Here is a 15,494-nt window from a genome sequence, read left to right as displayed (position 1 = left end):
CACAATGACTTTTGTAAAGATGACTCTTACCGTCCGCGTACGCTTACTTCTTGAACTAAACAAAGTGATGCTGAATACCATGTTCTTTCTCCAGACCGCTCATATCACCCCCGCCCTCTCATATAGTCAAGATATTTCAAGTTGAAAAAAAAAACTCTCCTCCCACTACACATATCCTCCCACCTCGCACTTTTTGCTTTTACATACCCATTGCAACAACACCTGCAACATACCAATTACCAATTCTTGTATTAACAATATTCTCTCAATCTCAAAATAACTACATTTTTTTTTGGTACCATGCCCATCATGCCACCTACTGTTATCACAGCCATACAACAATATCTCCGCTGGGACGCAGAAATTAAACGGCAAATCGATGGCAAAACGCGCGCGAGGACGTGCTCGATTACACGACGCGGTGTGTCAAACGTGATGGAAGACCAGGAGGCGGTGGTGTGGCGACGGGGTCATGTCAGGGGAGATTCGGCGTCGAGTGTACGATCGGTATAAAAGAATGGAAAGAGATTTTCGGGAATGAATAGTAAAATTGCAAACCAAGGGAGTTGGAGTGATGAGAAATGATTTGCATGGATGGATAATCAATTAGAAGGAGAGAAAAAACAAACTTTCATGGAACAACGAGATGCAGTATACACTGTGTCAGAAGTATTTGATTTGAAGCGTTCAAACCTGTACTATGCACTACACAATAAACACATCATCTAGACCACCTTCTTCTGCCCAACACCCGTTATCCTCTTTTCCGTCCCCAATAAGCCGCCCAAGATACTAATCCCCATCTGCACGAGCGTAACAACGAACCTAACGACATAATCCTTCCACTCCAAAACGGGTCGCCTGCCCCTCATAAACTTTGCATCTACCACCTCCCACCCCGCCTTGCCACCCAGCTTCTCTCCAACCTGCAATCCGCTTCGGCATCCGTCTTCATGGAAGCCGTAGCCCGTCCACGCGCCGGCGTACCAGATACCGCGTTTACCCTGAATCTCGTCGAGGCGATCTTGCGCAAAGACCATGCGCGAGTTGTACAGGGGATGGCGGTACTGGTATGTTGCCTGGGTGAGAGCAGGAGAAGGGGGCGAGGATGGATTGAGAGTTACGAGCACGGATGAGAAGGTGTCTCGGGGGATGTGTTGGAGAGTGTTCATATCGTAAGTCAAGCAGACGGACTCGATGGCACCGGAGGATGAGTCTAGGTTTGGGTTTTTGGGTGGGTTGGATGCAGATGTTGTGAGATAGTTCCATGCGGACCAGGCTGTGCGGCGTTGGGGCATGAGCTAGGGGTTATTAGCAGGCATCCTCTCTAAGCTACTGTTGGCAGACTTACTGAGAGGTCAGAGTGCAAATATGCGGTATTCGGCGTTGTTTCGAAGGCGTCTAGGATTTCCTTCTCTTTTTCGGTTGCATCATCTCCCAGCATCCATCTTGCTTGGTCTCCGTGGCAAGCCAGCACGACTTCGTCGAAGATCTCCGTCTGGCCCTCTCCCCTTCCTCCCAAAGTCAATTCGACTTTCTGATTCTTACTCTTTACAGCCAGGACAGGCGTTCCAAGGTGGCCTTCACAATTGCCAGCTAGCTCCAGCACAGCGTCAATGTACTTGCTGGATCCGCCTTCAACAGTCAACCAGGGCGGCCTTTCAGCGATGGTGCTAAGCAGGTGATGGTTCCACATGAAGCGCACAAGTGTCAAGGCTGGAAATTCCAGAGCGCATTTGTCTGCGCCAGTACTCCATACGCATGCAGTCATTGGAATCAAGTAGTCATCCCTAAAGGCGTCCGAGTAGCCCTCTTGGTCCAGATACTCTCCAATGCTCATCTTGGTGGCGGCAATGGCAGCTGGCGAGCCTGGAGTGATTGACAGCAAGTCGAGAGCAAACTGGTTGAAGCGGACAATATCGAAAATCATGCGCCAGAAGGATGGTTTGAGTGCATTGGATGGCTGAGCGAAGAGCGTACTGCCCGATGTGCCGGACCATTCAAAGGCACCTGCATCGCGGGAGACGCCAAAAGTCATTAGGGACGGCACAGTTTTTACGCGCAGAGTGGAGAGAAACTTGATAAAGTTTGCTATTGTCTGTCAACTTGGATTCGAGTGGCAGGATATGCGGGAAGAGACGAACGGTAGGTAGCCGTGTTCAAAACGATGAAGCCAGTGTCAACAGGCGTGCTTTTGCCGTTGTGCTTCCACATCACCGTATTTGTGTGGCCGCCCAGTCGCTCCTCTTTTTCAAAAAGATGTACCTCATGCTGGGTATCGCGGAGGGCAAACAGGGCACTCAAGCCAGATATGCCGCTGCCGACAATGGCTATACGCTTTTTTCCCGCCTCGTTGCTCATGGTGAACTAGTGCGGAAGCGCAATTGTTGCACGAGCAGGCTAGAATTCAATGCTGGGTGGATGTACCACAATGACAAAAAGACAACGGGCAGAGCGAGTATGAGCTTCGGAAGATATGTGACTCATGAGGTCATGGATGTTGAAGCTAGGCCCGTCGCTACAAGTACATGACTAATGCCGCCGCTGCTCGTTTCACGCATTCCAACAGCAACAGAGCCATGGTGCAGTACAATGTGGTGTTGCATGCGTGTAGCATGTTTCCACAAGACTAGATTATCATTGGTGCCCAGGTTGGACCTACGTAATTAGCCCTCTGGAAAAAAAGATGGAGTGGGCCGCTGATCCTACTAAACAGTGGCCCCACCCGGTTGCGATGATTATGTAGGGAAGATGCGGTCTCCAAGATTGGTGAGCGCATGCTGGGCCTTTGAGACATGCAGAGTCGCAACATGGTGCGCGGTGCGGCCTTGTGTGTGAGGAAGTACGGACCATGCCAACGACGCGTTCAAGACGCGGGTTGGCACTGGAAAAGCAATCATGAGTGTAAACTGACGCGACCGTGCTGGGGATTGGAATAGCTAGAATCATCTCCAAGAGACATCTACAACACCTGGATAGACAATGAGTGCGAGCAGAACAATCAGGCACAGATGCGGTTCACGTGACATGGGCAGGGATGGCCTTGGCAACTGCGTAATGGCCGCATGAGCTCTGGAGTATCGGCTCAACGCCTTATTCACTTGCACATCGACCAACAACTACACACCCATACGCACACGTCTACTTCTCGCACACCCCGTACAGACAAATTCCGATAGCGAAGCCATGTCTAACCTCATCGATGCCGACGCGGGCACCGAGCGCTTCAGCGGCTATGAGGCCGAACTCAAGCTGGTACAAGCCGACCTCAGCCAGCAGATAGAGCAGATCAAAGAAACGACTGGCGAACCCAGGAAGGCCGCCATCAGTAGGGCAGAGCGTGCGCTGGAGGAGGCCGAGGAGTTGGTGAGTTGCAGCCTGGAGACATCGCATATGCGGAACAAGGCATATGGCTTGATGTAGCGACAACATGTGCAAAGAATGCAACGCTCACAAGTCTCCTGTTTAGATTGGCCAGATGCGCCTCGAAAAGTCCAACATTCCCGCCAATCTCAAGTCCAAGTACAACGCGCGCTTTCGCAACTTTGAGCACGACCTCGATACCAGCAAGCGCAAGCTGCAAACATACACCTCGGACCGCTCCAAGCTCTTTGGCGACCGCTACACCGACAATCCCGATGGCGGCGACGCTCAACTCGAGCAGCGCCAGCAACTTCTCTCTGGCACAGATCGCTTGAACAGGTCGAGCAACAGGCTGAGGGAGAGCCAGCGGATTGCGCTCGAGACGGAGCAGATTGGCGCTAGTACCCTCGGCGACTTGCACAGACAGAGGGAGCAAATCACGAACACAAGGGAGAGGCTGCTCGAGAGCGAGGGATACACCGATCGGAGTATCAAGACTCTGAGGGGCATGGCGAGACGGTATGTATAATTCCCCTGGTTACCCCCTTCCATCTCCCCACACCTAGAACCCCTGGTTGATAGGGAGGTGTAGATGGATGCCCTTTTGATCTGTGCAACCAACAGATACTAACCATGTTTCTCACTGCAGGATGGCCACGAACCGCATCATTACCATTGCCATTATAACCGTCCTGGTGCTACTCATCATCGCCGTCATTTTCAGCAAGTTCAGATGAGCGTACCCATTCCCTTCTAGCTACGATTGCGTGACTTGTTTCCTTGTTTGGCGTTTGGAGCAAACAACTGTGTATATTACATGGGGGGGCCACTTTTCTCGTTAGGAGAAAGAGGCCAAGTCATGATAGTTGCGTTAAATGCATTATACTACTCTTTGTACCTGTCTCAATCAAGACTCTGGTCGTCTTGAGACGTCTGCAACTTACTATGTCCTCTTGCTTCTTGAACAATAGCCTCGTACCAGGAGAGAATAACCGTCTTTTCCAACACGCTGCTTGTTTGTGCCTACTCGAGTATCCACCAACCCAGCCACATCCTGCCACTGCCACAAGGCGCGCATACGTAACTTTTCCTCATCATGCTACTCAAACGAAGGAAACCCATACGTTACATGATTACACACACACCTACGCCATTTTGCCCTGATCACACACACACACACGTCACTAAACCACTTCATTCAGCCCCGGGGCGGCTTTTTTTTAAGTATCACACGTGTAAGTCCTATGCTTGAAACGCCAAGTTCGTACCGTGACGCAGCAAAGGTGGAATGATAGACGGGAAACGAGATGGTGTGGTGAAACGGGTGACGGAGGGGGTTGCTTAGCTAGCGGGGTAACAAGGGTTAGTGTGGGCGAGAGAGAGGATGGGATAGTGGAGGGGAGGGGAGCGTGGTCATCGGTGGATGTTGGGGTTAGATTGGGGATTTTGAATGGAGGAGGGTGAGGGGGGGGTTGGATTACAGGATAATGGTGTGGTCTATGGTCTCTTTGTATAAGAATTTATCTGGGAAAACGATAGTAGGACCTTATGACATTTGCTTCAGGGACTCAAAAGGGAAAAAAAAGAAGTGCAGGCAAAGACGAGAGTGCGATTGAGTGAGAGATATAAAAAAAGACTTTATTATTATTGTAGTAGCTTCACGGCTAGATCCTTGGAGAGGCTGACCCGCGCGCCACTCTCTTCCTATTCACCCCCACAACTTGTGGCGGAAGGGGGGGGGGAGGGAGAGTGGTGCAGGCAGCTACGCAGCTATGGGGCGAAAAGTCACGGCCTCCTTTGGGGAGGGGGCATCGCGGACTTTCGCAGCGCGCGTAATTACAAGAGTACCTGTTCTTTCAAGGCGGCTGGCTCGTGGCTTTCCTTGTATGTACATAGCGAGCGTGTGTGTGTATGGTTGGTTTACCTGTGATTAAAGACGATCACTCTTTTGTTTGTTTATTTTTTTTCCTTGTCCCTTGTGTCAGTTACACTGGAAATCACTTCATTCGTGAGATCCGAAAGGGAAGGGGGTTGGGGGTAATTTCTTGTCGGTTTCTAATTCCTTCAGCCCAACCTGCGATGATGTGGATGGCCGTCGCATCCACGAGCCTGGCGGCAGTGAAGGTGATTTTCGGATGCGAAGTGGGGCGGGGAAAGCCGTACTGAGCGGCGAAATGGGTGTCATGCGTCGAGCATCAAATCCTGCTTGAAGACGCGCTATGCATCGTTCAAGTGCTACGCTTGCTGTGCTTGACACGGACGTATTACTTCCTTTGCGCGAGTGTCCTTGGAAATCGCGCAAATATGGTGAAGACGGCGGTGGTGTCTCAGTCATTTGAGACAAGGGAGAGCCTCGACCTGATGGACGGGAGAAGATGGACTGGAGAGGAAATGTCTCGTGCCAAGAGTCCTCTTTAAGAATATCGGCTCGAGGTGGTGTTGGTGTATTGTCAGCCTTTGGTTCTGCAGTGCTGGGTCTAGGTGGTATTGTGACGAGTCTTGGCGGTGTGCTGATGAATTGTGGTGGTGTGGTTTTGGGGCTTGCTTGCGCCGTACGGGGTCTCGTTTGTGCGGTGTTGGGTCTTATTTGTGCAGTGGCGGGCCTAGTTTGGGCGGTGCTAGGCCTTGTGATATGTGCAGTGGCGGGCCTAGTTTGGGCGGTGCTAGGCCTTGTGATATAGGCAGTGGGAGGACGAGTGGTATACTCTGGGTACTTTCTTCGTTCCGCCGCTATATCTATTTTGAAGGTTCTATACTTCAAATATCTGGGCGACTCTGAAAAGTATTGGGGCAAAACAAGGGCGAACAACGGCCGCATAGCTGGTAAGCAAGCACACACGATGCCTACGTTGACCTCGACTGCCGACAGAGTTGCATGATCCGTGTTGTCAAACGACACGTCTGTTGAGTTGGCAACGGCGTCCAATGAATAGAGCCTAACAATGGATACCAAGGTGACGCTGTCGATTCGTCAGTTCATTGCATGGTTTACGACGAGCAAGCTTTACCTACCTAGCACCCAAGATGAACATAGTCCCTAGCCCCCGTTTTTGTGATTTCGAGATTGATAGCCCTCGTATGACTAATAACGGCATAAGAAATATTACCACATCCAACGTGATGTTCAAGGCGGCATTGGTAATCCACACTGTGAGTTGGTTCATGCACCTACCGCCTGGTATCGACTTATCCCACGAGAAAGCGATCGGAGTGCAAATGAGTACGCTCGAGGAAACTGCCCAGGCTCCATATGCGATTACCAGGCCCAAGACAACGACACAGGCTATCCGGAAGCCACGCACGGGAAAAATGCGGAAATATTGGACAAGGATGGAGACCTTGATTGTAGTAAGGGTGAGGCTATAAACCCAGACACTCGCCCAGAACGACTGGTATGCTTGTCAGTTTTCTTTTCCAACAACTTAAGAGAAGGTAGGAATGTTGGGTCGTGTTTTAGACGGAGTTCGCCCTGCATGCAAGCTTACACTTGCTTGAACCGAGAGCTAGCTTTATAGAGTACAAAGACCTCAGTTGGCGCTCTTGAGCTGTACAAGAGGGTGGAAGGGGCTTGTGAGAGCGTACCTTTAGCAGTATATCCAGCTCAGTTTTCGAGAGTTTCGAGCTATGCTTTCCCAACCCATTCATTACTTGTTCGGTGGTTAGCACCGTAAGTCCTACGGAAAAGACCTAGGGGGGCTTTCATTAGCGAACGAGTATATGATGAAGACTATGCTCACTCACCATGGCCAGTACAATAAAAGCATCTTCCCATCCAGCCATTTTTGATATTACTAGGCGTGTGAAGAGACGTAAAAAAACAACCAAACTTGAAACGAGGGTGAAGGCAAGTGTTATGATATTAACCCGTATTCCAGCGGGGGTAGAATTAGTGATGTTCATTATGGTGGAGAGGTAATAAGGGCCAGTCGAGCGTCTTGATGATAGAAGAAAACCGCCAAGAAAAGAAGAAGCTGTAACAATCACATTGCTCAATACTCCATGTTCAGCGTTATGGTAATAACAGAGGGTATTAAGACCCGACACTAATGGTTATAAGGGTCAAGAGGCGAGAGCGACGCAGCCAGGATGAAAGGGGGACCTAGCGCGAGGAACAGGGTAAATTGGTGAAGGTAGCTTCGGGAGTTGGAGGCATGATGTACATCTATTGGCAGCTCAGTTCAGCTCGAACGATGGCAGGGTTAGCAGGCTTTAGACAATCCTGCTGAATCTGGAAGTGGGGTGGTGGCGAGCAGTATCAAAATAGGCTGTCCAGACCCTGCCTACGCTCTCAAGTCATGACCGTTTCGAACGTGACGAAGACTATAGTATGGCGATCAGTCAAAGCATCGGCCGACTACTGCCTTGTCCAGCGTGGCGCGACACCAGATACGGGGAAGAACAGGCAGGAAGAGTAAAAGACGGGGCGCAATGCCGCGCGGATTCCCCTCTCGGGTAAGTTCATGGGACCCTCTGTGAGTAACGTCCTGGTTTGGCTAGGCTTCGGGTGTTGTGACTGAGGCGATGGTACGGAACTTTCGGCGTCGCATGTCAATGACTAGATGCCGTCTTTTAGCAATCAAATAGTGACGACGTGAGCGGTTTGCAGTGGCCTGAAGGATGACTGATTCTTGCCTGGGGATGCCGTTGTGCATAATGGCGGCCCTAGGTGTTGCGCATGAATACATGCATGCATGTGCGGAGGGCGGCAGTTGGCAGGACGAGTTTTGTTTGCCCTCGTGGTTCGGAATTTGTTATGCAGCCGTTTGCGGAGGATGGCGCAAGGCGACTACTAGCTAGTGTCGACGCTGGAGGTCCGGCCGAACGCCAGTTGTGGGCCGAAACCTTGATGAACATCTTACGACCCTGAAACCGCCCCAAGGCTATCGACGAGCTCTGCAGCAAATAACATTTGCCCTAAGGTGGGAAAACAGTCCCTAGATGCATCTTGGTGATCTCAGGGATGCCGCATAGGGCACACGCAATAAACCTTGTTAAGCAGTAGCAGGCGTGGCAAAACAGGCGTGGGCGCGACAGTGAAGTCGAGATGCCGCAGATGTAGATGGTTCGTCGGACAAGCTAGGCATGAGCCTTGAGTCGCTCGATATCGTGACAGCTGCATGGGGCATGCATGGTGTGGAGAGTCAGGTCGAGAAGGGTGACCTGATTTTCGTCGCTCGCTCTTGTAGACAGTAGTTGACAAAGCTACTCTCAGCTTTTTGCACTATTTCTGCAGATGGCTCGTGTTCTTTCAAACTCTGCTTTGTTGACATGTCCTGGTGTGGGCAATCTCATCTCTGTTGTGTACATCAGACAGAACTTTGTGTAGGAAATGACACCTGTTTCTCGCCCAAAAAAGGTATCGTGAGCATGGCACTCGAGAGTTGCGTCTCACCAAGTGTAGTGAGGACGATGGCGTTGACTGCATGGCGCTGAGTTGTTTGATCTTCCGGAAAGTTGGCTTCCAGCATGCCTGAGGTTAGATGTCTTGTAGTATGACGAAAAAAGTCTCCGTAGAAGTCCTGCAATACACTATGCATTAAGGACTAGGTTGCAAGTGCGGCGCATATTGACAGGCTGGAAATCCTTCGGAGGCGCAGCAAACACGATGACAGATTTGCGCGACATTGATGCCTTGCAGAGTTAATAAGAGTGGAAGGGGCAATCCCTTTGTGGCGTTAGCGATTGGCATGTTTGTAGACAAATACGTCCGTACCGAGGAATATCAAATTCCCAAATAGCGATGATGGCCTTGGCGATGATGACAGTGAGTGAATTGGGCGACTCGCAACACGTGAACTAGGACCACCTGTTGCCTGACACTCGAATCATCGAGCCATGCCGATACGGGGCCGGGGGTTGTGAATGAGTCGCCTCAGTCGGGTTGGCGTTCTTATGTAGTGTAGTCGGGAGGAAAAACTCGCTTGCAAGCGCAGAGCCTTGTGAGTAAGTAGGTGATGTAGCCATCTACGCACATGCGCTACGCCCGCTAATCCTGCTGGGCGGAGATTTCTTGACATTGCGCTACAATATGTAGGCCGACCATATAGTGTAGACACTTGTGGTGAGTGATAGGAGTGCGTCAGATACTTTCGAGCGTCGCAAGGGAAACACTGCCTTGCAAGATGCCACGGCTCTTCTTCAACAAAGCAGCAAGCCGCAATGGTCAACGAAAAGCAGCACAAGGCATGCGTGGTGTGTCAAAAATTCCCAGCCGACCCGAAGGCCAACTGGAGCGGTCATAGTTGTAGTTTTCAACTAGCAAAAACGCTACCTCGGACGAATCCTCACTGGTAAGCGTAAAGCCCGAGCACTTGGATGCCGAGGGACAAGGAGGAAGAGGGAGACGCAGCTTATATACCTGAGGGGTCGCGCTAAATTCTTGGCACGCTAGTATCACGTGATAAAGCCGTGCGCAGGCAGCACCAGGCAGCCTTGGTTTGTTGGAACCAATCACAGCGGCGCGGGCTTCACAAGGGTCCGAGCTGTTCGGCAGAAGTTTCCCGACTCTCACCCTCAAGTCCCGATAGAGTAGGGTAGTACAGTACTGGAGACGCCTTGGACGACAATTGATAAGTCTTCAGGTATAGTAGTGTGTTGTGTATAGATACGCCCACATAAATACGCAGGTATATGCATACACACATACATACATACATACATACATACATACATACACGGCTGCTCAGCGCCAAAACTCTCCACGGGCCAGCGCAGAGTATATGCCATTAGTAACCAGCACACTCCCTGCCTGCCTCGTCTCGCCAAATCCTAATCAATTGTCATCGTCGGTGTATACTTAATGTTTGGCCCATACGAGCAGGAAGCCTGGTCTTTCCTGAAAGGGCATCAATTTTCGCTAATACCCATGTCCCCCCCAGTGCCAGCTTCACCATCCGCTCGTATCGAGACTTCCATTCCCATCTACTTATACGCATGTAGCTAGCCTCAACCTGAGCCTTGCAGCTAGAGTTCCCAGTCTTTAAATTCTGGTTACCAACGAGCTTTGGCCGTGGTTCCGCTTACCTGGCCTTGCCACAACCACTATCCAGCAGCCCTTGCCCCTCTTACCCCTTGCTGCCACAACCAGCATTATATTGCAGTTGGGGTATTACTTTAGACTTGCCTGTCCTTAGCCTTGAGCAAACAATCTTCTTGCCTGCTACGTATTGCCTACTCCCAAGATCCGGCACACCAACTGCTGCTGCTGCTGCTGCCGCTGCTGCCGCATCAACTCGACATCTCCCACTTTCTTCATTGTAACGTGAAATAGCTTGGATGGAACCTGGACCCTTCCGAATGGGTCGCAGGGTTGGCGCCGGTTGTGGTGTTGTATCCCCCATACGTCGAAGCTGCCGCCGCAGCTGTGGTCGTTGATGGTCGAGGCACACGAACGTCTGGAACAGGGTCAGAGTGAAAGTCTCGTATTACCGGTGCCTCTTTGCGGTCCCAAAGATCCGACACGTCCACACCATACTGCCGAGCCACCCTCTCAAAGCAGTTGAAGGCTATTCGATGAGCACGTGCGGCCACGGGTCCCTGCATCCGCTGGAGCCAAGATATCGCCTTCCTCACGTGATGAATCATTACTGAAGCCTCGCACGACGTCGATGAGGGATACGAGAGACCGAGTAGGAAGACGGAGACTGCTTGCATCATGTGGTGCACGAGACACCACCAGGGCAAATCTTCATGAATTCGACTGCTGACATCATCGGGCAAAGACGCAACAATCGCCCTGGCGGCCTCAATACACCCATCCGCCATGTTCCTTGAAAAGCTTGCGTCGTGGGAATCTTTCCATGGTTGCCGTCGCGCAGCCAGAAACGGTCGTGTAAGCAAGATACGCGCGCTGCAAAACTGAAACTTGAGGAGCACACGCTCACGAGAAAACCCATCGCTAGGCCCTCGCCCATCTCCATGCGGTCGGAGCTCCAAAGGTAACGAAGAAACCCACTGGTCTAAGCGTTGACGCAAAAATGTCGAGTCCTGCTGAACATCACTTGGAGACCGGATCATCGTACCAGCCGAGTAGAGTGAGGTGAGAATATTCTGGGTTATTATCGACAACTGTACCCCGGCCCTGAAGTACAAACCAGGACCGGTGCCTGGTTTTGCAAAGCCCTGTGGTGTCACAGGACGGTTCGCGGCAACATTGGATGAGACGGGAAACGGGGTCAAGTGTGACATCGCTACATCCCCAATATTGGCATAGGCTGCTGTGATTCCCTCTCCTCTGCCGTCTTCAGAATTCGTCATGGGCAATGGTACAGAACAGTATGAGTCGACCACGATGCTTGGACGACCGGTTATGACGCTGAGTATTCTCTCAATAGAGTATAGGCTCCACCAAATCTGCACTAGAGATTCTCGTTTCTTCGCATTGGCCGACGGGTCTTCGTTTCGCACATGGAGGCCCAGGGAATATGCAGAACGCAGAGCGATGCCGACGATTGTCCAAGCACTAGCATGGTCAGCACCTCCGTCACTCTCAGCCTACACAGCAAAATGGACATTAATCAGGCACTTACCGATTGACCTGTCCAACACTAAGCCAGTAGAATCCGAGAAGACCCAAGCTTTGAATCTGTGGCACATCTGGATGAGAAGCCACTGCAGCCTCACTCAACCCAAAAGCACGCGCCCGTGCTTGATATGTAATGTGCTCATTTGCCAACCAGCCTTCATTCAGGTGTGCATAGTTGGCTCCAATGGCAAAGACGAGGTTCAGGATGATTTGCCACTTTGGATTCAAACTTGGCGCGTTCCCGCTCTGCAATGCCCCAAAGTATACACGAGCCTGCTCCGTAAACTCTCTACTGGGAATAATAGGAAAAGAATCGTGCACTTTGGACATGTAGCATTGCACTACAGGGTTAAACATGTCGGGTCAGCGTATATATCACAGGAAGTATACTGTTCATCCGTGACTTACACAGATGCTCGGCAATATGAGGTTGCGGTATTTCGTGCGGGTCCACATAGAAGTCTATGTTTACATCGTCGCAATCTGTCCAGAAGCTGAACGAACTAACCGGCTCGCTGCTGGTGGCGTACGAAGGGTGTCGTGCCGGTCCCGAACTATCCCAGCTCCCCTCTGTTCTCTCGGCTTGGGCGAGTGCAACTGCGCGCAACCATTGCACCTCTGAACTCTTTCCGACAAACCCTGTTGACCGAGCTTCATCCTTACTATGCAAGTCTTCATCTAGCAAGTCTAGAGCCTCAGTTTCGAGATGCTCGAGATAATCGATGCTGCCCAACTCAACATTTCCGTGTGAGCTCTGAGCGTCGACGTCAGAGTTTGACGGCGTTGGCGTCAGCCTGGGCTCCGTCAAGTCTTCGCCAATCTATGCTGTGTCAATACAAGGGAGCCTTTGTTGACTTTGGAGATAAAGGGGTTGGTAGCAGAGGCTTACTTCGTCTAAAAGATCGGTGATGCGATTACTGTCCTGGACGTTTGCGCGGTCTCTGATTTCTCTCAGCAATGCAGCCAGCTGCTGACATTGCTGCGTAATCCTGGGGCTGTTAGCACTGGAATTATGTTAGGCAACAGAAAAAACACCCACGTTTTCAGTCGATCTTTCCGAGGCAGGATATACACGCATTGGCGGTTTGTGGTCGCACAATGCTTACATGTCGGCTTCTCGCCTGTACATTTGATCTTGTGGGAACGACACTAGACACGCAGACAGGCTGTCAGAAATCACATCAAATTAGACAGAGATGGGAGTTGGCAGGCGACAGTGGCTCCTGGCGATCGTCGAAAAGACCATGGTCATGCCACCCCACGATTGCACAGGAACATCTGTGTATGATTCAAACTCACCCCAGTACACGCCCGCGGCACTCGACGCCTATCCTGTGTTCCACTCTGTCCAGTTTCGACCCGTTGTAAGCGTGGAATAGCGACCTTATGTTGAGTGGACGAGCTCGGGCCGTATATGGCTTGGGGATCGTATTCCGGAGCGTTTGAGGCCATGGTTTTAAGGCAGCGCTATTTTGACCGAAGTTGAAGTAATCGCTTCAAAGGATGTACAGCTTGTCTATCTGACATGGGTTTAACGCTATACAGTAACAACGTATTGCCCAAGGACTCTGCATCGAGTCGGGCACGGTGGGACCTGGACCTATGGGGTTGGCGGCTCCAATTTTCGCGTACACTGTGCATCCAAACGTGGTTATTTGGGGCAAGGGGCCCTATCCGGATCCTAGGGCCGGCAGTCTCGGCCGTCGAGCTAATACTGTGTTTTCTCCATAAACTCGGGAATTTGGAACGGGACACTTGGCCGTGTCCAATGAGAGCGTCAAAAACAGCCTTCGACCCTGGTGATTCAGGTCTTGTCGTCAGGATAATAGTGGGCTGATTCTTCTGCTCTACGGATCACAAATACAAGTGGAAATCGCTCTCTGTGCAGAAAACCGTTCTTCCAAAAGCATGAAGAAGATTTGCGATCTTCCCTATTAGGGTTTCTACGATTTTCCTTAAAGCACGCTCTGCAAGGCTAAACAGACAAACAGAATCACGCGAACAACTCGTTTCTAGGCATAAGCAAGGCCAAATGGCAGGCGGTGTCAGAAGAAGTGCCGATGGCGACAAGAGCGGGGATAACGAGAGATTTTGTGGGAATACACACATGTACAACTTCATCGTGAGCGCCTTACCTTCCCTCGTCCCGCATCATCCATTCCGCGGCGAAAACACGTACATACACACGTACACACATACATTCCACATATGGGACAACGGCGATTTCTGAGCTGCATGGGGCAATTGGGCATCCCTTGCGCAAGTTGGCCTCACAGTTGCATGGGTTTTGACTTGTGTCTCCGACCCTGATACCCTGTTGCACAATATGCGTTACCAGGCTCAATGACTCGACCGTTAGCGGCAGCACTGTGTGTGCTCCAGGGATGGACTAGTTCAACCCCATTGAGAACACTCGGATTTCCAACACCTTACAAGTAAATCGATGCGAGAAAGAGAGTATTCCATGTCCCTGGGGTCCAGGGTGAGAGCTGCACTTGCTCATCTGACTTGGACTGCCAATATCCTTTGCTCACATTGGACCCAGTGGCGGTGGTAAGGTCCGCTACGACATTAGCTTCATGTGGAGAGGAGGATACCATCTTCTTATTCCAGAAGAAAAAACACCATCTCCGGTTCAAACACCAACGTACGAATCGACGGTCATCGTGCTCAAGCTTTCCCAAGTAGATGAATCGGCCGATTGTATGTCCTTTTATGTACAGATGCTAGGGCCACATGGACAGTGCACAGTATAGCGGTAGCTATGCTACTGTACGGTAGGTGTACCTATGTTGATGAGAATATTATTGATCCTTCACTTCAACACAGCTGAGCTTTTCGGATTCGTAAATCACAGAATAGCCTCGGAAGTCAAAGTTAATAGGCGATGTTGAGTCGCGATGATTGGCTCCCATGTTGGCGCGGACCAATGGCAAAATATACCGCGTTTATGCGCCAACGAGCAAAGATGATCGATCAGCTTTGCTTGCCTGATCGTCTCGCGTGTTCCGCCGAGCCATCGAACGTATGTACATACATACATAAGTAGCAATTCAATCCGGCTTACTGATAGTATAGGGCGCCACATGCTTGGAATCGCTTCGGAGAAAGACGAAGGTTCTAGTAGTGCTCACATTGAGAGAGCATGTACTTGGACACGGGCATCCGATACCACCAATCAGCTTCATCCTTTTCGCCTATCTAACCCCCTTGGTGCTGATGCGCCCGCCAGCATCCGTACATATATGAGCTGATGCTATGCAAGAGTGGCAAGAGGTCTATTCGACCCCAAGCACGCATCGCATGTCTCCACACACCCCGACGCGATCCCATCGCGATTGCGTACATATCGGTTTCTTGCTTTTTGTGGATACCTCTCCACAGCTGGTCGCTCTGCCATACGTAGATGGTTTATTAAGCGACACCATGCGCCTCGTGGCTGGCCCTTCTGCTTCTGCACCCACCGTGCTAGTGGCCAAGGTACATACACTTCTGATGCCCCAGTGCACGTACGTCCATACATGCATAGATACATGCATCTTCCTCGCACATCATTCCCATAAAGGACACCTGTTCATCTCCGCGCGGGCTTCAGGCTCACATGGAC

General features: G+C 51.0%; 7 protein-coding genes across 7 annotated transcripts; 1 reads left to right on the top strand and 6 right to left on the bottom strand.

Moving 5' to 3' along the window:
- Window positions 1-725: 725 nt before the first annotated feature.
- On the bottom strand, window positions 726-2,361 carry COCVIDRAFT_23544 (hypothetical protein; the record flags this gene model as incomplete). Its single annotated transcript, XM_014704818.1, has 3 exons — window positions 726-1,301; window positions 1,352-2,091; window positions 2,145-2,361. 3 exons carry the CDS (start codon window positions 2,359-2,361, stop codon window positions 726-728), a joined length of 1,533 nt encoding a protein of 510 aa, XP_014560304.1.
- An 825-nt stretch (window positions 2,362-3,186) lies between these two features.
- COCVIDRAFT_23543 (hypothetical protein) lies at window positions 3,187-4,100 on the top strand (the record flags this gene model as incomplete). Its single annotated transcript, XM_014704817.1, has 3 exons — window positions 3,187-3,366; window positions 3,470-3,882; window positions 4,013-4,100. 3 exons carry the CDS (start codon window positions 3,187-3,189, stop codon window positions 4,098-4,100), a joined length of 681 nt encoding a protein of 226 aa, XP_014560303.1.
- Window positions 4,101-5,368: 1,268 nt separating this feature from the next.
- Window positions 5,369-5,869, bottom strand: COCVIDRAFT_49407 (hypothetical protein; the record flags this gene model as incomplete). The annotated part of the gene is made up of 1 exon (XM_014704914.1): window positions 5,369-5,869. A coding segment is annotated over one exon (501 nt), but the record flags the coding sequence as incomplete, so codon positions are not given.
- Window positions 5,870-5,932: 63 nt separating this feature from the next.
- On the bottom strand, window positions 5,933-7,263 carry COCVIDRAFT_46664 (hypothetical protein; the record flags this gene model as incomplete). Its single annotated transcript, XM_014704913.1, has 4 exons — window positions 5,933-6,323; window positions 6,376-6,752; window positions 6,946-7,050; window positions 7,105-7,263. Coding segments are annotated over 4 exons (1,032 nt in total), but the record flags the coding sequence as incomplete, so codon positions are not given.
- Window positions 7,264-10,142: 2,879 nt separating this feature from the next.
- Window positions 10,143-10,373, bottom strand: COCVIDRAFT_89469 (hypothetical protein; the record flags this gene model as incomplete). Its single annotated transcript, XM_014704912.1, has 1 exon — window positions 10,143-10,373. A coding segment is annotated over one exon (231 nt), but the record flags the coding sequence as incomplete, so codon positions are not given.
- A 241-nt stretch (window positions 10,374-10,614) lies between these two features.
- COCVIDRAFT_23541 (hypothetical protein) lies at window positions 10,615-13,016 on the bottom strand (the record flags this gene model as incomplete). The annotated part of the gene is made up of 5 exons (XM_014704816.1): window positions 10,615-11,824; window positions 11,892-12,228; window positions 12,296-12,707; window positions 12,777-12,876; window positions 12,994-13,016. The coding sequence occupies 5 exons, from the start codon at window positions 13,014-13,016 to the stop codon at window positions 10,615-10,617; spliced, it is 2,082 nt and encodes a 693-aa protein (XP_014560302.1).
- Window positions 13,017-15,143: 2,127 nt separating this feature from the next.
- On the bottom strand, window positions 15,144-15,422 carry COCVIDRAFT_89407 (hypothetical protein; the record flags this gene model as incomplete). Its single annotated transcript, XM_014704911.1, has 1 exon — window positions 15,144-15,422. The coding sequence occupies one exon, from the start codon at window positions 15,420-15,422 to the stop codon at window positions 15,144-15,146; it is 279 nt and encodes a 92-aa protein (XP_014560397.1).
- Window positions 15,423-15,494: the final 72 nt, after the last annotated feature.

The sequence above is a fragment of the Bipolaris victoriae genome (genome assembly GCF_000527765.1).
Source record: "Bipolaris victoriae FI3 unplaced genomic scaffold scaffold_12, whole genome shotgun sequence".
In the NCBI taxonomy this organism is placed as follows: Eukaryota; Fungi; Ascomycota; class Dothideomycetes; order Pleosporales; family Pleosporaceae; genus Bipolaris; species Bipolaris victoriae.
Note: the sequence above shows the minus strand (reverse complement) of the source record. Positions and strands in the feature narration are given on the sequence as shown.